The 20,526-nt window shown below is 47.5% G+C and overlaps 3 protein-coding genes across 8 annotated transcripts in view; all 3 read right to left on the bottom strand.

Moving 5' to 3' along the window:
- Positions 1-3,079, bottom strand: part of KDM3B (lysine demethylase 3B) — a 56,244-nt gene extending 53,165 nt beyond the window's left edge. For 3 of the 4 annotated variants that reach the window (XM_020908369.2, XM_070465436.1, XM_020908371.2), the window contains exon 1: positions 2,832-3,078. In XM_020908369.2, coding sequence (XP_020764028.2) covers positions 2,832-3,038 — 207 coding nt within the window. In that variant the 5' untranslated portion in view covers positions 3,039-3,078. Of the gene's footprint in view, positions 1-2,831 lie in introns of all 4 variants that reach the window. The other variant, XM_020908370.2, reaches the window with a different exon arrangement.
- Positions 3,080-6,094: 3,015 nt separating this feature from the next.
- Positions 6,095-16,232, bottom strand: FAM53C (family with sequence similarity 53 member C). 3 transcript variants are annotated; one of them, XM_070465432.1, is made up of 5 exons: positions 15,923-16,232; positions 12,376-12,605; positions 11,939-11,996; positions 9,999-10,783; positions 6,095-9,070 (listed from the first exon to the last, which is right to left on the bottom strand). In XM_070465432.1, exons 2-5 carry the CDS (start codon positions 12,451-12,453, stop codon positions 8,813-8,815), a joined length of 1,179 nt encoding a protein of 392 aa, XP_070321533.1. In that variant the 5' UTR covers positions 12,454-12,605; positions 15,923-16,232; the 3' UTR covers positions 6,095-8,812. The 3 variants fall into 3 exon arrangements, with proteins under 3 accessions (XP_070321533.1, XP_020764032.1, XP_070321535.1); XM_020908373.2 differs by lacking the exon at positions 15,923-16,232 and adding an exon at positions 15,468-15,706; XM_070465434.1 differs by lacking the exon at positions 15,923-16,232 and adding an exon at positions 15,220-15,366.
- A 1,480-nt stretch (positions 16,233-17,712) lies between these two features.
- LOC139034393 (oocyte-specific histone RNA stem-loop-binding protein 2-like) lies at positions 17,713-19,256 on the bottom strand. The gene is made up of 4 exons (XM_070465435.1): positions 19,165-19,256; positions 18,953-19,057; positions 17,958-18,101; positions 17,713-17,815 (listed from the first exon to the last, which is right to left on the bottom strand). Exons 1-4 carry the CDS (start codon positions 19,203-19,205, stop codon positions 17,719-17,721), a joined length of 387 nt encoding a protein of 128 aa, XP_070321536.1. The 5' UTR covers positions 19,206-19,256; the 3' UTR covers positions 17,713-17,718.
- Between the last annotated feature and the right edge of the window lie 1,270 nt (positions 19,257-20,526).

Raw genomic sequence — 20,526 nt, 5'->3', positions numbered from 1 at the left:
GAGCTCCTTCAACAAGTGGAAGTTGCTAAAGGATGCAGATTGTTGACCTTCCTGTGTATACTCTTGGCATTTTGACATTCTGCAAAATGCAAGTTTTGCTTTTATTATCCCCAAAAGAAAAATCTATGTTTTTGTGTGTTACCACACCTACATATGTGAAGGTCCCAAGGTCTCTGTCACATGGACCAACAACGATCCAGAACACAAAGAGGACACAGTGTTAGAAACGCAAAAAAATCCATAATACTAATTTTGCAACTAGACTTTTTTTTCAAATATAACAAGCCTATTTTGAAATACAAATAAAGTTACTATTACATGAAGAGGGGAAGGAAAAAAAGATGTTTAATTACTTAATTCAAAATCTCAGTACTTATTTTTCAGCATAGCTTTGGTGAGGAAAATGCCCAGCTATCAAATTCTTTTCAACAAAACTCTTGATCAAGAAAGATCCTGATTTATGGCTTTAGTAATTTAAAAAAAAGGGGGGTGGTTCATTAGTGAATCAGGACTACATTTTGAAAGATTTCTGGATCAAAATTATTTAGAAAGAGAATATTAATGGTGCCTAAAATTGCAAAGTGTTTGCAATCACTTCAAAAACTCATTCATTCAACCCTCAATTACTCATCCTTAACAGGGGGCGCCCTGCCATGCATTACTCAAAACCAGGCATGCCTGAAAACATCTTAAACATAACTGAATGAAAATCTGTCCAATCACAGGCCAGCTGCTTGCAAACTCCACCCTTGAGTACAGGAAGAACACTTTTGATTGGAAGACAGTTGTGTTTACTACGGTTGTGTGGTGCAAAATTGGAAAGGCACACATGCCAAGGGTCCAAAGGAAATCTCTTTAATGAAAAAGGGAAACAAACGGACAGTTCTGATTCTATATTAGTTGTCGTCATTAACTGAACCTCATCATCACAGCAGCAGTTCTTGAGCAATTCTGCAAGCTAGTAAAATATTTTAAAGGCTGAGTTTTGTTGTCGCTTTTTTCTCATCTATGTTCCTTGATTATACATACGAGACAAGCATAAGCCTATTCTTAAAACCCCAAACTGCCTTTGCTTCTAAATGCATACAGCTCTATCCAAGACCTCAACACAGTTGTTAGCACTTTGTTTTGAATCACTGAAACTTTTTACTTGGTTTGAGAAACCAGTTCCATGGGCCCAGTGGCACAATTCTTCAGTATTTAGCTTAGTAGGTGTCCAGCATCTCAGTGAGCTTCAAAAACCACTGCCCTTTGGGAGCTCAGCAAACAACAGAGTGAATGGGTAGCCATTTCAGGTGCAGAGCTCATTAGCAATTCATCTGATGGAGGAAACAACTAGAACAGAAAACTTCGACTGAAACGCTAGGACAGACTAAGTTTTTAGGTCAAAATATGCATTTAATGGTGGATCTTAACCTAAGTTTTGCGTTCAAGGTGGTAAATTACTGGATCTAAGAGGGACACCCCCCCCTCCCCACGTCTTAACCTAAAAAGCAATCTTCTAAAGAAATCGCAAAGGAATTTAACTCCAAATTTCCTTGCTTAATCATCCTCTTCACCTCATTATATTCTTGATATCTCTTTTAAAAATTCGCCCCACTAAAGCCTCATAAATGTCCAAGCAGCCTTTTTCTTAAAGCCAAAGCCAGCCACAAGCAAAACAACCCAGAAGACTTCTATATGGGGCGGTACGGGGAGTCTAAAACCACTGATCAATAGGTAGAAAAATGAGTATCAAAAACCTGCAATGTTAACATCAAATCTTACAAAATGAATTCCCGTTTACAGCGAAAAAAAAAAATCTGCAAAAGCAAGTTCATCAAGAAAATTTTCCTTCTACCTGCGGATCTACCACAATCTAAAAGAATCCCATTTTTCATAGCCTTATCTCAACACAGAACCTAGGGCCGCTATCAGAATGAGGAACTAAAGAGGCTTGCCAAAGTTCAAAGACAACATTTCGTCGCTACATTAACAAAAAATAACACATCACGGACACGAATGCTAGTTAAGTTCTATTACTGAACAACTTTAATCACAAAATACACCAAGACCAGTATTCAAAAGCGGCCATGCCCCAACATAAAGTTTCAAAACAAAACCTCTCCCAAGGTTTGGGGGAGTTGCCCAGCTCGGAGATAAAACGCACCACCCAACAGCCCTATTTGTCTGCTAAGGCAGATCTCAAACTTATCAAAAGCAGCCACTAAGGCAGCTCCTGTCACCCAGAAGCGCGAAGAGAGAGGAGCCTGAAGAGAGCTGGCCTTTCTGGAGACAGCCTGGCCGAGTCTGGCTCAGACAAGGAGGAAGTAACTGCCAGATAAAAAAGCCCTGAGCAGCTCCAACTGCAGCCTCTCGATCTCCCACAAGTGCCCACATTCCCGCCCCATTCGGGGCTCCGGGAAGAAGGGAACAGGGCGCAGGTCTCCCACGAGAGGCTGGAGACTACAGGTCCGCTTCTTCCAGGAGGCAGCGGCACACGGGCAGAACTCTAAGGGGCCCCGGAACCCAGGGTGCTAGAGCCTGCTCCGTAGGAGTGTTGGGGGGGACGCTGAGAAAGGGGTCGCTCAGGAGGCGGGGCCTGCCGGGTGGAGGCAGCATTTCCTAGCGCCCTGGCTGCCCCCCGAGGTAAACCGGGGCGCGCACCCCGACGCGGAAGCCATGCTGGTCAGAGCTCGGGGTGCTGAGGAGCCGGCGGGGGGCGCTGAGGAGATCTGGGGGCGCGGAACTGGGTCACCTCCACCCCACCGCCCCCTCACAAAGGCCCCCGGGGAGGCCGCCCGCAGGCCGTGCAACCCCGGCCTCGAGTGCCCGCCTCGGCCGCCACTCACCGCTAGGTCCTGGGGCACCGCCCCGCTCATGGCCCGCACCGTGCCGGCCCGCCAGGCCCGAGTGCGCAGCGCAGGCCCCGGATCTCCGCCCGCCGCCGCCGCCGCCGCCGCCGCCGCCGCGGGGACCGAGGCCGAGGACGAGCCCGCGGTGTCCGCGAACAGAAGCAGCAGCCGCTTGCCCACCGGGGAGGCCGCCGCGTCCGCCATCGCCAGGGCCGGCCGGACCCGTGCTCCCGCCCGCCGCCTCCCACCACCTCCGCCGCCGATCTCCCGATCCGCCCGCAAGGCCTCCCTCCGCACCACCCGCGGCCGCGGCTCCCCCCCCACCCCCCCCAACAGCCACCACCAACCACCGGCGCCTCGCAGCGCCCCCCGTGGTCGGGAGCGGAGCCGCAGCCCGGGCCCCGCACAGCGCCCCCCGCGCTTCGGAGCGGGGCGGCAGCTCCGGGCCCCTCGCAGCGCTCCGCCCCAATCTCCCCGGGGCCTGCAGTGCCCCCTGCGGCAGGGAGGGGAATTGCAGTTTCGGCCGGGGTGGGGAAGTGGGCGGGACATTCAGTCTCCCTTGGCACCATCCTGGTGCCATATTTCCCTTAGGGGGCCCCTTCATCTGAGAAGGTTTTAGCTTACCTTCCTCGGATACCAAAGACTTTAACTGGGGTGGGTGGCTGAGGGGCAAGTTACCTAGAGAATTGATATTCTGAGATAAGAAGTTAGTGCCCCAGTACCTGATTGATTTCCAAGCCTGAAAAAAGGCACTACCCTCCCGTCCTTATCTTTTAGGAAACTTCCCATTGGCCCACGGGACATAGTATCTTTCTTCTCACCAGTCCATAACATGGTACCATTTCATTATTTGAAATTATGGTATCATTTCATTACCAATACTTCATAGGTCCCTTTCCAATTGACCAACATTTTATACCCATAGAGTGATAATGCCACTCTATATTGGCTGAAGGCCAACATGCTTCCAACATCTCAATAGTCTGACATATCCCAGTGGAGCTTCCTCCTGCTTCCAAATCAGCCAATGTTATTAAGTCCAGGTGTTTCTCAATTCAACTTTTAAGGGAACTGGAAAGAGACCAAAGTATATCTTACCATGGAAATAAGTGGAGCTGAGGACAAAGAAAACCCCACCACTCCTATCTGAATTCATAGGCATGGAAGACTGATACTCCTGCCAGAAAAGTGATTGTAGAGAAGGGGAGATACATATTTTTTGCCTAGATTTTTGTTTACACTGGGTAATGAGAAATCTCAATCATTAACATTGGTTATGTTAGAGACTAGCACAAGTCCCATAATCTTATGGATGCAGAGTATACATGGAAGTAGATACAAACCAGGAAAAGGTATGGTATTAATCCATGATTACTACCCTAAAAGTACCCATTTCTTTCACTGATCTGACCCACAATTAAGAGCAGTAGCATTCTTTCCAGACTTATGTGCCTACCCAGAAATCTGTCCAACATCTTCTTTACCCTTGACCTACTTGCCTTGTAGCAAAGGTTGGGGGCCAGAGGGAAGTACCAGTTATTGGCTTCAGTCAAAATACAACATCCAGTGAAGCCATTCTAGAACTAACCCTATGGAGCACCAAGGAAACATTTCTTTGGATTTTTTCCTCTCCTTATTCCTTACAATGTCCATTTCCCATAGCCAACCTGAGGCCTGATTCAATTTTTCTTGATTTTTCTGGGCCAAGACACCTCTTAAAGCACACACACAAATTGTAGTTGGTAGAAAAGAGGGATGAATCCATACATGACCTAGCTGCCTTGCAGATTTTCCATTAAAATTCACTGCTGGGATTTTCTCCCACGTGGAGCTCTTATTACTGTCCCACTGTCCAAAGCTGGCTTCTCACAGCACCAGACACAAGTGGTGTCTTTGTGCCTAAGCTCAGGAATGGGAAAGCAAAGATTAAAAAAAAAAATTAATTCAACAAATATGGCAACACTTTTCATAAGCCAGTAAGTTTTCAAAGTGTTGGGGCTACAACACTGAATAAAACAAAACCCTCATAAAGTTTATATTCTTTCCTATGCTTCAGCAATGGAAAATGAAATCACACTAGCCTTCAGAGAAAATAAACAGTAGAAAAACCCAACAAAAAAACTGAACAGAAAGGAAAAAAGCAGAGGGAGGTAAGTTTAGATGTTCAGGCCTTAACCCTGCTCAAACAGTAGGTGAAACGTAACAGCAGTTTTATACAAAGAACGAACCTGTAATTCTGAGATTCTTTAACCACATGCCATAACCCTACCCCCTCAAAGCCCTTCTAACGTTTCCAGGATAGGTGACAACTCCCACTCTTTTCAGGGTGTATTTTCATCCCCTCAAAGTTCCTTCTCCAGGTAGTCAAGCCAATCCTGTCTCTTGTACACTTCATTGGTATTCAGTGATGAATGCCACCAATTTGAAGCAGGAAACTGGGTCGGAGGCTAAGCAACTTGACTCTTCTTGCCACCTGGCAAGTCAGTGCTACAACTGGTAAAGAAAGGCTATGCCTTAGGGACAAGAGGCTCCTGCCTGGCTCTCTAAGCAACTACACTTCACCCACACACATTGGAAGAATGCTAACAGAGGGAGAAGAAAGGGTGGAATAGAAAGGTTTAAAGAGAGAGTGAGCCACACTGCTTCTTTCAGCAAATGAACATTCCAAATTGAAGCATTAGGGAAAATACCACCTTCTAGAGCAAAAAAGCAGCTCTGCTGCTAGGGTAGTTGACCAAAATCAGTATTTTCAGGATGGAGAAATTGCTGAGGTCTTTGGACTTTGAATTTTGACAACTTTATCTCCAGCTCTCCACAACATAGTGTGTGAAAACTCTGAAAAGACACTCCTGGACAAGGTCCCTATCATGCCTTCTCCATATTCCCCAAAGCCTACAAACCATTCTAGACAAGATTCTAATTGCACCATCTAGCATTTCTCAGGGAGGAAGAATGGATTAATACTTGACTTCACCCTGCTGGAAGTGAGAGTGACAGGAGGTAAGAAGAGATGGGTATAAGTACCAAGGAAACAGGAGACCAAATCAGACTGCCAGAAATAACTGAGGTCTTAGGAGAAGCTGGGTCACAGGATATAACTACTGTGGCTGCAAAGGGCCCAGGGACCAAATACTGTCCTTGAGGGGCAAAAGTTCAGCCATGTCATAGAAGCAGCAGCTGGAAGAGTTGGGCGGCCTTCTCCCCACTTCTTCCTTGCCTTTCTTTGTGAAGAAAGGAAGACGACACTGTAGTACACAAGGTTGCTTGGGAAAATGGATTATTCTAATAAAACTTTATTTTTTCAAACACAGCCACAGAGGCAGGACCTCATGTTTAACACACACAGACTTATGGATTTTTTTTTAATATAAAACAAAGTTTACGAAAAATTTTTTTCCACTTTTTATATTTGTAATCCCATTAGCACAGGGACTTTGGCAGCAGGTGGGAGTGAAGGGCAGCTGGAGCTGCCAGTGGGCAGTCACCGGGCACAGGAGGAGAGCACCAGCCTGGGAGTGGCTTCACTCACACACGCAGGAATACTCACCTACTGATCAGCCACACCACACACACAACACAGATGCAGATGTCTACCCAGGGCCAACCACTGCAGAGGTGTGTTCCACTCTGGGTAAGCCCAATATGTGAAAATCCAAATTGTCAAAACAGCTAAAGTAGAGGGAGGTTGCTTGCTTTACAAAAGAAGCAATCACAGGCTGCTTTTAAATGGTCAGCAGTCCAAATGCTTTGAAAAATAGCATTTGGTTTATACAGAACTGTTGGAACAGATCTACCGTGTAAAGCAAAATAAACCACTTCTCGAAAAGGCTTGTCCAAGGACCACAGGTACTTAGATTAGGAAGCAAAACAATAGCTCCAGCTAGTTTAACTTTCCAGATCTTAAAGTAATGGAATTCAAATATGGCATCTATAGACCTTCTCCCTTAGGGATGGTGCCCTTAGGGCTTTGAGGAAGCCAGGGTGGAGGCAGAAATTATTGCCCTCACTTCTTCAGCTTTGGGCCTGCAGAGAACCCCTGACATTACCAGTGGCCTATTGTAAGCTGGCACAATCTGCAGCAGAGAGCCCAGGGATGAGGATGCCCCAGGAGGAAAAGAAGCTGGCACCAGGGAAATTATGGCCTAAAGAGGGAGAACAGCCAAGGGAGGGATAAGACCAAGGAGGGGCAACTCCTGGGCTCACAGTTTCCTTGGATTCTCCAGAGAACCTCTCTCAGGCCCCTACAAACCTGGTAGCTCACTGGTAACTCGTGCTAACTAGCAGATGAAGGGAAGGAGTCCTGGAGGGGTAGAACCTTAGTCTAAAGGCAGGAGGCTGAAGAAGACATAGCCATCTCCTTGGGAGTGGAGGCCAAGATGCTAGGGCCTCACTGATGCTCCTATCCAACATGTGGGAGACCCAGAAAACCACAGGTTCAATTCCATAAGGAAGAAAACACATAGGTCCTCTTCCCTAACATGAGCAATTGGTTCCTACAAAACCCTGGGAAAATGCCCTTCTTCCAATAAACAGGAAGGGCAGGTCCAATTTGGTCCTGCAGGGTCTAAGCAAAGCTGGACAAAGCCTCAAAAGCCATTATGGCGGCAGCTTCAGCATGTATCTCCCCTGGAACCAGCTCTATAGAGCTTCTGAAATTCTTAAACCCATCAGTGTGGCCACTGAGACCTGTTGCCTGGGTACAAGTTGTGGGTGTGAAACAATAAAAGAAATTCAATCCAGCAACAACAAACTCCCAGCTGCTTCTCACAGTCTGCTTTACGCATCTTCAGCCAATCCCTCAGTGAGCCTCAACCTCTCAGAGGTCTCTAAGGGCCAATTAGAGGCAAATAAACATTTCCTGGCAGGAATGGAAGACAAGCAAACTAGTAAATGCTGACATCCCCTTCCTCTTTCTCAACCAACTCAGAAAAAATGGCTAGGCCTGGATCTGATAACGAGTTTCTCTACAGTCTGCTTCTAAAGGGCAGTGCTGGGGTGCACTCACCTATGCCTGCTGGGGACTGAACACTACTTCTGCTGCAGGTCAGCCTCCATACAGGGGCTTCCTTCCTTCTTCTTGACCCTCAAAGGGCAGAAAGTAAGAGGGAAAAGAGGTCCCATCAGTAGGGAGGGAAAGAAAGAGATGGAGCCCTTCAGCCCTGCCTTAATTGCCCACATGTGCTTGCATCTACTTAGTGAAAGAGACAGGCAAGTTGTATCCAGCCTTGGCAATCTGATGAGAAAAAAAAAAAAGCCAACTCAGAATCAATATGCAGCACTCTCTCCAGCCAATACTAGATCTATCTGGAGGAGGTGTGGGCCTGAGGAAAAGACCATTAGTTGAGGACCCCCAAATAGAATCCTTTGCAGAGCCACTGTTGCTAACAGATTACAAGCTTGCTTCCAGAGCTCCTTAGAACCCCAACTCCTAGAACAAGCCTGCTGTCCCATGAAAACCCAAGATCCTGGGAGTACTGTGGTGCTCTGCTCTTAGGGAGCAACTGCCTTCCTTCCCTAAGGCTACCCAAACACACCTTTCCTCGAGCACTCTCATGCACTCACACACTCTCACACAATTTCTCCAAGGAGGCTGAATGAACCCCCCACCCTGGCCAAATTCTAAGACACAAGTGCCCTTTGAAGCAAAGGGGCTAGTGAAATTCCCCGAGCTGGGGTCGGCAGACCCCTTCCGTCCCTGCCCATTGCTTTCTCGGTGGCAGGGATACTCACACTCAGGGCCGCCATGGGAAGGGTCTGCTCTGGGGCTGTCCCTCCCGCCACCAGCTCCGTTTATCTTGTCCCGGCCAGTCTCTTGGCATGGTCGAGCTTCCTGGAGCGAGAAGATTTCCGGCTGCCCTGAGTCGGAGCCCTCCATTCACCCCCATTCCCAGGCTGGGCCCCCGGCCTTGGGACCTCGACACTTGTTAGTAGCCGTAAGAGAGTCAGTCTGTGTAGCCCCAGGAAGTAGCCTCTCAGTTTTAGTTCTCCTCAATCAGATTCAAGTCCAGGTCCCCAAAGTCCTGCTGGCACAGTGTCCGCTTGCTCAGCGCCTGCCGCCCCCACCGCACGGCCCCCTCCTCTTCCTCTTCGCTTTCACTCAGCACCTGGGAGGAACCCCCAATGGGGCTGCAGGAAGCAGAGAGGGGTGGGGGGCTGCAGGCCATGAACCATGGTGGAGAGATACTGCTGCCTTCCCGGGCTGTTTCTTGGAGACAGAGACCTCCTGAGTATGGTTTCTGTCAAACAAACAAACAAACAAAATTAAGGCAAAGAAAGATGTTAACTTCCCAGAGAACCTTGCCCAAGCTGTATTTCAAAGTAACTCTCTTGGTTACCCTTGAAGGCAGGAGTCCTATGCATTAGGGTGAGGTCATGAACTCCCAGGTAAAATTTGAAAATTTAGTGTACATGCATATTTTTTTGAGGAAAAGAGACCATAGTTTCTATCAGATTCAAGATTAGAAGCCTGTTTATAAACTTCATGTGTGTAGGAATACTACCTGATGGCTTGTTTCACTCCTATATTGCCAGTACCTAGTCGGAGTCTGTTACATAGTAGGTATTCAATAACGTTTGTTGACTGCTTGAATGAATGACTATGAATAAGTGAGTAAGTTCTCAAAGTGGTTTATGACCCAGTGGTCTAGAAGGAAGAATATGAAAAGGGTGGACAAGTGCCTACAACAACTGTACTCACACTGGGAAGACAAAAAACATTTGTTGAGCGAATGAATGATGCAGCAGCCTATTTTGCTTAAGCCCTCACAGGCCCACGTGAAGCAGTGAAGGGCAAGGGACAAAACCAGCCATGCGTGAGAAGGGGCAAGGCACTAATGATTGGGTTTTTCTGAGCCATGCCTAAGGAGGGAAGATGCCTCCGGTAGGACAATCTGGGATCTCTGTTGGAAGGTTTAACATGGGTTCACTAAGTTTCTCTGGAACCCCCAGAACAGGAATTTCACAGGACACAGGACTTTCAATGCTAAAACCAGGATAATCCTGGGCAAATTGAGATGGTAGACCACCCTTAGCAAAGGCTCAGGCAGACAGGAGCGCCAGGGGAGGCCACGTCAGGAGGGCCTGGAGCTAGAGGACACCTCACAAGTGAAAACGGAACAGTCTTCACTACTCCCATCCTAGCTTCCCTGGTCTTGCTAGTCCCACCTGATTCATCTTGTCAAAGTCCAAGGAAGGCCGCAGCCGCCGAGGGTCCTCCTCGTGGCGCCGCTTGACCCCAGCTTTGCGGGCATCAAGATCACAAGGCTGTGAGCGGCTTCGGGGAAGATTGCGCAGGCCTCGAGGTCGCCAGGGCAGCTCTGGGGAGGATGCAGGGGAGCTCCGGGCAGAGGGCAAGAAGCGGCTTGCCTGTGGGCCCAGGCTGGGTGACAGGGAGAAGCGGCGTTGGGGTGGGCAAGGTGACAGGGACTCAGCATCACTCTCCCAGGAGCCACTTTGCGGGGAAGCGGCAGAGGGATGAGAGGAATCTTGGGCTAGGGCCAGGCTGAAGAAAGGGGGGCTGTAGGGTCTGTGGGCTGGGGCACATTGAGAAGAGGCACTGGGAGCTTGGAGGAACCTGAGGCTGGAGACCCGCTTCGGGGGGCTCTGGTGAGGCACCTGCGGCCCACCCCCTCCACCACTGCCCCGGTGCTTGATGGGAGTCCACAGCTTGGAGGGGGCGGGCCGCCACACTGGCTGCCAGCGAGACAGGTCCACGGGCACTGAGAGTGAGCGGCAGTGCCTCTTAGATGGAGGGGCAGGGGGCACAGGAAGCTTTTCTGGGTCTGGGGGCTCAGGGCTTAGGACTTGGGAGAGGGACTGCTCCTGTGGGGAACTTCCCGGGCTGGGTGGTCTGAGGTGCAGGCTCAAGCCTGAGGGGTGGTAGCTGAGGTTGAGGCTATCCTGGAACTCGGCACAGGAACAGTGGGGCAGGCCCCTCCAGGAAGCACCTTCTGGAAGGCATTCATAATAAATATAGAATTAATGATAGCTAATATATTTTCAAGAGCTTACTATGTGCTAGAAAACATAATGAGCACTTTATGTGAGGTTTCCCCTAAACTTCATGAGTTGGGTACTACCACTACCCCCATTTCACAGATGAGAGAAGTTCCGTAACTTGCCAACAGTTATGCAGGAATCAAATGACCAAAGCAGGGTTCAGAACAAGATTTGTCTGATGCTAAAGATAGGTCTTTTACCCAGTAGACTATAGTGCCTCCGTTACGAGGAACCACCTGAAACTAAAAATATAGAATCATAAACTGCCTGCGAATCCCTCTCAAAGGTAGAATGAGTCAAGAGAAGCGAAGGTGTGTGTGCCACGCTCATCTTTCACTCCACTCCACCGAGCTCTACTTTGCTCCCCCAACCCCCCAGCCCTGAGTTGCGGAAAGCTGGCCTACACTGTCCGTCCTTAGCCTTTATTTTTCCTGTGTGTCAAAGCACCAAGACAGGGTGATCAGGCAGGTAAGAGATCATTTGGATTCCTAGTGAAGGCAAGGGTGGGGAGGGTACCCTGGGAAAGGCCTTTGATGCTGCTTGTGTTCTTCTGGGTCTGGCCACCCACAAGGAAACACTGAACATACTTACATGGAAAGATCTAGTCTTATTATGATTAGTTTAAAAAGAAAGTTCCAAATATACAGAATGCAACCTTTTGTGTTAAAAGAGTGGGAATAAAAAAAAATTTACATTTATATTTGCTTCTATTTGTAAAAAACCAAAAACAAAAATTTGGTTGAATAGACAAGAAACTAATAACAGGAGTTACTTTTAGGGAGGTGATAGAAGCTGGGGAGATAGAAAAGGAAGGGGGACTTTTTTCAGTTTAACACTTTTCCTATTTAAAAAAATTAGAAACGTGACTGTATTGCCTACTCAAAAAATTACATTATAAAAGTTCCTACAAGGCTAGAATAAGAGCAAGGTAAACAGATAACTCCCATACTGGTGCAATAAAATGGAGACAAGCACCAATCTCAGTAGCTGACCCTGGTAAGAAAATTGTGGAGGCAGGCTAGCTAGACCTGGTTATGGAAAACCAATAAAAGAAACATGTGGATGGAGGCATGGGCATACACACAAATATACACACAATGTCTTACCAGACACAAGCTGGAAAGGGTTCCCACAGTTGGAGATGTCTGCATGATCAGGCAAAGGCTAAGAGACAGAGAATATCCATCATGATTCAAGATCAGGACAGAGTTCCAAGAAGACCTTTCAGCTCACCCCTGCAATTCATGGGCTATAGGGATATTAGGGACACCTAAGTGTTCTCTTCTTATCCTCCCCGTTAGTAAAATAATTCACATCTTCCAGTATCTCAAACCCTTCTCCACCCAAATTTTAGTGTCCCTTCTCTTAACAGTAAAAAAATCCCTGCCCCTTTTCTTTTGGGCTGGGTTTTGAGTCTTTAGTGGGCACATCCAGTACAAGTACCATGATTCATATAGCACAGGACAAGGGTGAAGTAGTAACAACAAATAGCCTCAGAAAAAAGGGCAAGGGGCTCTTAAAGAAGTGGGAGACTGTCTTTTACCAGACTGATGCTGAAGCGTGTGCATTTCAGCTCATCCAGAGTCTGCTTCTGTAGCTGCTCAGTGATCAGGGTTATCATGATTCTCCCCGGGATTTGACTTGCACACTTTGGAGCGAATGATGGATGTCTTCCCTGTTGTTCTTCCAGACCTCACTCGTGAGCCGTCTTCTGCCACTGCAGCACCATTCTAGCACCATTAGGACTTCCCTCTCCAGTCATGCCTGCTGAGTCTGCCAATTACAGATGGATCAGCCCCAAGTGATATTAGAGATGTACCTAGTCCAGAGATGGAAAATGCATGGCACACATACCCCAGCATCCCTATGTCAGGCCTCTGGCAGACATCATCAACTGATCACAGCTCTTTCCGGCTAAGCCTAAACATAGCCTCAGAAACATTCTCAACTTGGCACTCCGGATAACCAGTATAATAAAATGGAGTTGGCAAGCAAGTTGAAACCTATTTGCCACTCCTAACCTGGTTCGTGCTCTGCTCTGCCTACCCAAAATACCAGCATCACTTAGAAAACAGCTCAAATGAGAGAAATGCCCACATTGTTATTTCCATCCTGATTAGTCCAATATTTTATCTTCCAGTCAAAAGCAAGGAGAGGTAGCCTTTTCCTAAACTACAGAAATAGTAACAGTGCAGTGGTTGTAGGAATGACTTTCTACTTCAAACCAGAGTAAACAAGGTATTATATTCTCCTTTATCCCGAACAGCTGATATTATTGTTCTCCAACAGATACTGTACGTACTCTTATAAGAAGATAAGGAAATGCTACCAGGGTAATTCCATTCACATTTCAACTCTATAGATGTTAAAAACAACAACTCTAACTTCATTCAACAAAGTTTTTAGCCTGATTTGACTCAAAGACCATGAATACAATTAATCAAGACTCTTTCTCATGGTCAATTACAGTAGAAGCAAACTAATTCTATCAGAGAACAGGCTTCAAGCCCACACAATTGCCTGAGGGACCTCGATCAAGGGAGGAGGAGGGGAAGTTAATCTAACATTTCCATACTGTTCTGCCTATTCCCAGAAATGACCAGCAGGCAGACAGCAATCAGACAGTATAAGTAGCATTTGCTAGCAGAGAGAACAAACTATCAAGAAATCAAATCTGATTTGCTGTGATGGTCTTGGCAAATCATCAAACTTTTCTTTCCCTCAGTTTACCTATATGAAAAATGGGCAGAATAATCTTAATCTGTCACAGGGATAATATAATGCAAAATATCAAAACATAAGAAGTATACTACTTGGACTGTACAAATCAGAAGTCCACACAGACTGCCGTTTCTCACCCTTCCTATTTGCTGCTCTACAAAGCCTCAGGTTGCTACAAGTGATAATAAATATTAAGATGAAGAAGGCAATTGGGTAGATTTATTTGGCTGGGTATCAACCTCCCTCACTCACATGCCAAGAAAAACCCAAAAGGCTTGACCTTGAGGGCAGATAACTTTCAACTCTGGCCAAAAAAAAAAGGGTGGGGGGGGGAATCCCTTCTACTCGATTTCCACCTCAGAGGGAGGCAGACCACAAAGAAAGGCAAAGAAACACACTTCGTTGTACTTGGAGTTTAGGCAAAAAGGAGGCAGGAGAAGTCAACCACCACTATAGTTAAATAACATTTTCATGCATAATTATTATTACCACCCTGAAGTTCCAGTTTCCTGAGCGCTCCCTTCAGCTGCTTCCCCCATTCTTGTAGGAGAAACTAAAGCTTGTATCACTTCTGCTCTTGATTTCTTAATTCTGCCCTCAAAGACCAACCAGAGAGGAAACCTAAGGCAGGCTTTTACCCCCAGAGACCCCAGGCCTCAGGCTGACCAGCCATGAGGAGCAGGGAATGCAGCAAACTCTTTCAAGGTTTTCATGAGGCATTTGGCCAAATAGCAAACTTCCAGCCCTCTCTGGGATCAAGAGTGATTTTGTGTTTTTCTGCATTTTAATTGTTGGGATGTGACCACACACGGCGGTAATTAGAACAATGCAACCACCACCACGCAACTGATACTTTCAGTCTGAGTTTCCTAAAACAGGCCAGGCTGAGAGGGGGAACAGAACGGAAGCCATAAGGAATCAAACCAGGACACAAAAGAAGGCAAACCAGCTCCGCGAGGGGCCTCCTCTTTCTCAGGCAGGCAGAGAAAAAAGTGTTAAGAAGCTCTCTCTTGCCGCCTTCCTTCCCCTTCCATTTTGTGTATCTGAGGGGCACAGACAGCCCTGAACGTTCACTAAACAAGTTAAAACTTCTCAGCTTAACAACTGGCATGGGGCTAAGCCCAACACAGAGCGGCAGGCCGCTAGGCCCTCCCTCAAACCCCACCAGGCCCAACTCTCAATTCAAGCTTTCTCTGCACCATCACCTCTCCCTCAAATAAAGGTTGGACCCCCACCCCACTGGGTGGCAGTAACCCCTGACATAAGGGTTTCAGGGATGCTGAGGTTGTGCTTAAACCTAGATAACCTAGGATCAAGTCAGGCCAAGGAAGAAGAGAGTCAAAAACCCCTGGAGACCTTCCCCCTAGGTCCCAGTCCCACAGCTCTGGGGGAGACTGAAGAAAAACATGAGGCAGGGAGGCACACGAACAGGTATGTGGGGACCTGGCTTTTTCTCCATATGGCACCGGTGGGCATAGGGGTGACAAGTGGGAGCACCCCTCCCCCCACCCCAATGAAGAAGCAAAAGGCTAGGCCCCCCTCTCCAATCTTCAACCTCTCCATCGGTTGCTCTGTCTGTCCCCGCGGGGTGGGGCATGGGGCATCCGCTAGCCCCTTGGGGTGGGGGGGAGGGCGCCGGGGCACGCTCAGGGGGGCTGTCGCTCGCCTGTTCCCAATCAGCTCCCATCATCTGGACGCGGGGAAGCGAACTCAGGACACAGCGGACGGGAGGGTCTGGGACTTAACACTCCGCCACCCCCTCCCCCACCGGGTCCCGTGCTCTCCCCGCGGAGGCGGCCAGCGAGGCCGTGCCTCGCGGGCGGACGGGCTGGGGGAGGGGAAAGAGGGAAGGAGGGAGGGACAGTCTAGGCGCCCGCCCCGAGGCCCCAGCGCCACCTGCCCTCCGCCACCTACCGCGGCTCCTCCAGTTCCCAGGGCTGCGGCCGGAGCAGCTCTGAGCGCTCGGTTCGCCCCACGGTGCCCTTAAAAGGCGCCGGCGTGAACCAACGGGCCTCTCAGGAGAGTGGAGAGATCGCTTGGGTTGGGAGAACCCCCCTGAACCGTCCACGGAGGCTCGAGCTCCGCGTCGTTTTTCTCGCAAAGTCTTTCTTGGCTAACGCCGTCGGAAAGAGGCCGGGCTCTTTGATTTAGCTATGAGGGTGGTTTCCTCCCTAGGAAGTCACCCCCTGCAAAATATTGCAGAAGGTGGACTGGGCCAGTCGAACGCAAATCTCGAAACGCGCGGGGGAGGCCGTGTCTGTCGAAGGTAAACAAAGCCATTGCCCCCGCCCTCTGCTACTACATCAGCCCACGGACAGCCCCCAACTCGATTCCGGCAGCGTAACGGAATTAGCCAGGATTCCTCTCACCTGTTCTCCTGCCCCCACTCTCTACGGCCTCGGCTCTGAAGGAATCCCCCTTCCCCCAGCAGAGGACCCGTCCGCGTCGTGAAGGCTTCTGGGAGGCGTAGTCCAAGCGGCGATTAGGGCCTGCTCTGAGTCCCAGGAGCCCCTCTTCCAGCTGCCGGATCGGCTCGAACCTTATAAACCCAGGACCTGTAATGGTTGCGGGCCGTTCCCACTTGGTTGTGTAGTTAGCTGTCACTCAAAATACTGTAAATCCGACGAGGGCTCAGGGCTGTTCACTCCTTCTCCTCCCTCTATGCCCCCACCCCCAGCAGGATGAGGTAATGGGATTGTGATTATGACATCATAGGCGGTTCAGTTGCTTGCGTGGGGGAGGGGGGAGAGGGGAAAGTACGGTAGTTGCAGCTGGACCCCTTTAAACCTTTCTGGGAGGGAGGAAACAGGTCGCTGGGGGAAACGATATTGATAGTGCTATATTCCTCTTCAGGGAGAGGAAACCACCTTTTATTAAATCTCCATCGCTACCACTGCCTCCTACTCAGCCAAAGTTTAAGTCCTTTTTGAAGAGACTGAATGTAGCAGTTGGTAGGTGAAGAGGTTGTGGAACAGCTAGGTGGTTTCTGGCTCTTAAGTAAATTTGAGTATCAGCTATCAAAGAAGGTTTAGACAGAGGGTAAAACATGGGGAAAGAAGAGGTTTTAAACAATGCCTTCGTGTTATGATCACGTTGTGGGACGGAGTTTTAGATTTTTAATCAATTGGAAAGCAGAAGTACTGCAAGTAATCTTCACTATTACATTCAGCAAGAAGTCCCCTAAAAGACACGTTTTCCCTAAATATTTTATGCACCACTGAAGTCTGGGACAGATAAGTAATCGTGACCAGCTCAAAGGTAGAGCCAGTGGTGGGAATCTTCCTCAGAAAGACAGAGAAGGCAGGAGCGACCAAATCTGCAAACTGAAAAAGAAGAGTAAAGGGAAAGTGAGGTAGTTATCAAGAAAATACGAAGAGCAAGGGGGTGTGATGGGAGATACACTGCATATTTGTTTGCCCTGCACATTTGTTTGCCCTGCATATTTCCCCTTGGCAAAAGAAGGGTCAGGGACCATGAAGTGTAGAGGACACGGTTTCCAGTAATTGCTGCTATGGAGCGTTTATGTGCCAGGCACTGTGCTGCGTACTTTAAATATGTATTCTCATTTTTGTTTACAATCATCAGATGAGAGAAAATTTCCCTGTTTGACAGATGAAACAGCTAGCTACCCATGTGGTAGACAATGGTAGTATTAAAAAGCTGTCTGAGACTCTAAAGCCCTTGGTCTTCACCACTAGGTAAATCTCCCTTTTTATTTAGTAATAAAATATCATGCTTACTAAAGGTAAGTGATTGAGTATAAGAAGTTAGCATTGGTGCGTTTGCAAATTTGAAACACTTAAAACAACCAAACTCTGCAAGTCAAATTTCTGGTCTTGATTCAAAGGAAAATGACACCCATTTCATCAAATATAAAACAGTGTCCCCAGTGCAGCCCAGCCTCTTCCCCATTTCTAACTATAACCAGATCTCTTTATGCCACTTTTGGTTCAAGTTTTTTTTTTTTTTACTCACATTCTGCATATTCCCCCCCCACCCCCACCCCCCCACCCCCCCACCCCCCCCACCCCCGCTGTTCCATTTTCTTTCTTTTGTTCTTGGGCTACTGCCTTGAACCCTATCATAATTGTGACCTCCTGGGCTAGACCCCATCTTTGACCCTGCTCCAGTGGGTTTCAGCAGAGGATACTACCTGGGCTCCCTCCTAGTCTTCATCCTGATTCTCTGAGGGTTCCAGGGCCTGGAGCCAGTCATCCAAAGGGGTGGAATTCGTTGGCTCTAAGAGATTGTCCATTCCACACCTAGGAAGGCAGCAGAGTCAGAGAAATGCGCACTTCATTCAGACTCTCCCTTTTCAGCCAGTGAAAGTGAAACCTCTGTAAAGTGGGGAGAGATAAGGCTTAGTCCACCACTCCAGGAAGGAACAAGGAATAGTGCACACACCCCTCAACCTGCAGAGGCTGGCTGGGAGGGTCCCAGGAATGTAGGGCTCTTCTCCACTTCCTGATCTGGGCATCCCAGGAGCGACGGCTGTACCTCCTGTTCTTGTTTGGTGTCTGAGGGTGAAGTCCTGGCTGTCGCTGTGCCCTGTCAATGACAAATGTGTCAGACTAAGGTCAAGGCCAAGGGGCACAACTTATTGCTTATTATGGTGAATTAGGAGACTCATTAGGGATTTCCTGAGAATGAGGTAAAATCAATGTCCTCAATCCAAAGAAGATGTTTAAATTGGATTAAACATCAAACTTCCCAACTCTCTAATATTCTTTCTTCTGGGTAAGCTAAATTAGATATTCCAAGTCCCTCACTAGTCAAGATAGATAAAGAGGAAAGTATTTGACATCTCTTTAAAACATATTCTACCTTTTCATTCATTAATTTGTATATATGCTTGTAAGCTTACATGTAATTAGGCAGGTATGTTGTAATTAACAGTCAGATGGAGGCATGGGCCTTCCCAGGTGGCACTAGTGGTAAAGAACCCTCCTGTCAATGCAGGAGATGTAAGAAGTGCAACTTCGATCCCTGGGTCAGGAAGATCCCCTGGAGGAGGGCATGGCAACCCACTCCAATATTCATGTTTGGAGAATCCCACAGACAGAGGGAATCTCCTGGGGCTGGGGTCCATAGGGTCAGAAAGAGTCAACTGAAGTACAACTGAAGTAATTTATGCATGCACATGGAGGCATGAGGTGAAAATGGAAGAAAAAAAATTCATTAGCAAACATGAATAGAGCTTTGAGAAGTCTTATGGGTCAAGTATAACTTGTTCCATTTTTAAAAAAATCTTGGAAATTTATTTGGGGACTAGATTACAGGATAATTTAGTAATATTGCAACTTTGTGGGAGCATTCAGATTTTAGTATCTTTCCATCATCTGACATTGAAGAAAAGCCATGTGATTGACACTCTTGTGACTACCCACAACTGCACTCACTTGGGGACCTGCTGCAGAAAGCACTGGTAACCAGGTGTTCGCTTGCCATAATCTATTTGCTTTTGCCGCCGCTGTAGGACAGTTGCATCTGTCTCTAGCTCCCACCTATAAAGACGTAGACAGTGGTCCCAAGAAGTGTTACGATAGTCATCAAAGCAGAAACCAGCTCTTCCCACATTCCCCTTAATCTCCAGCCTGATTGTCAAACTTACCTGACATGGCAGGGCTCTGTACTGACTCCCACACTCATCATCTCTATCCTGGAAGATAAGGACTCTTCACACACCTTCTTTCTGGGGAAGCAGATTCTACAGATGAAAAGGGTATTAGGATAAAACCCAGCTAACTATACTATACCTCTCAGCCACTACACTCCCAAGATCCTGGCACCAGATACAGGTTGTATTCCTGACTCACTGTCTCTCAAAGATAAAGGTTGCATTTCTAATTTGTTTCTCAAAGTGTGGTCTATAAGCCATTTCTATGGGTAGCTTATGGGTGCCTTGATAATTCCTCAGCCCCACTCTAGACCTATTGAATTAGCACTTTGGGAAGTTATATTTTAAAGAGCTTCCAAGGTTATTTTAAACATTTTTTATTATGGAAAATTTCAAATATGCAAAGATAATAGCATAATCCTCTGCTACTCAAAGTTTGACCCTAGGACCAGCTGTATTAGCATCAGCTGAGAACTTGTTAGAAGTGTAGAATCTTGGTAACCAGATCTAGTGAACCACAGTATGCATTTTAGCAAGATCCACAGGTGATTAGTATATAGATTAAACTTTGAGATCTCAAAGTTTAATGGATATCATGGACCTCCTAGTTACCCGTGACCAGTACTCATGGCCAATCTTGTTTCATCTATACTCACCACCACTCCCACAGGATTATTTAAAAGCAAACCCCCAACATTAAGAATAAATTCTTAATATCATCTAGACAGAGGATGAGAGAGATGGTTGGATAGCATCACTGACTCAAGGAACATGAGTTTCAGCAAACTGTGGAAGATGGTGAAGGACAGGGAAGCCTGGCGTGCTGCAGTTCATGGAGTCCCAAAGAGTCAGACGCAACTGAATGACTTAACAATAATAACCACCTAGTCAATGTTCAAATTTCCACTAACAACCAAAATTTGGGATCCTTTGGACTCTGATAAGGATTACGCCATGAGATGATTCTTTCCTTGAAAATAAATTTCTTTTACCTCACAAACCTAGTGTCTCAGATGCTGTGTGCTTAAAAGCGTCACGGACCCAGGAAAGCTCTTGGAAGGGGCCAGTGCTACTCATCATAAATACACACACCTGTCTTGACGCAACATCTGCCACCCTGGCTGCAAATGTTCCATCTATAGGGAAAGGCTAGCAAAAATAAGGAAAGGTCCACGTAACGGCACGAGAAAGAAGCAAGGGAAAAAAAACACAACCCATTTAAAACATCCTCCCACATAAATGAATTCCTCCAGGTCTTATCCTAGGGAGTGGTCGTCGCTAGCAAGGCGCAATTTAAATGTCCCGGGGTTGAAGGTGCTGAAGGGGCCGAAGGAAAGGAGAGCTCGGAAAGGGTGT

The sequence above is a fragment of the Odocoileus virginianus genome, chromosome 3 (assembly GCF_023699985.2).
Source record: "Odocoileus virginianus isolate 20LAN1187 ecotype Illinois chromosome 3, Ovbor_1.2, whole genome shotgun sequence".
Lineage (NCBI taxonomy): Eukaryota > Metazoa > Chordata > Mammalia > Artiodactyla > Cervidae > Odocoileus > Odocoileus virginianus.
This window is presented reverse-complemented; position numbering and strand designations above follow the sequence as displayed.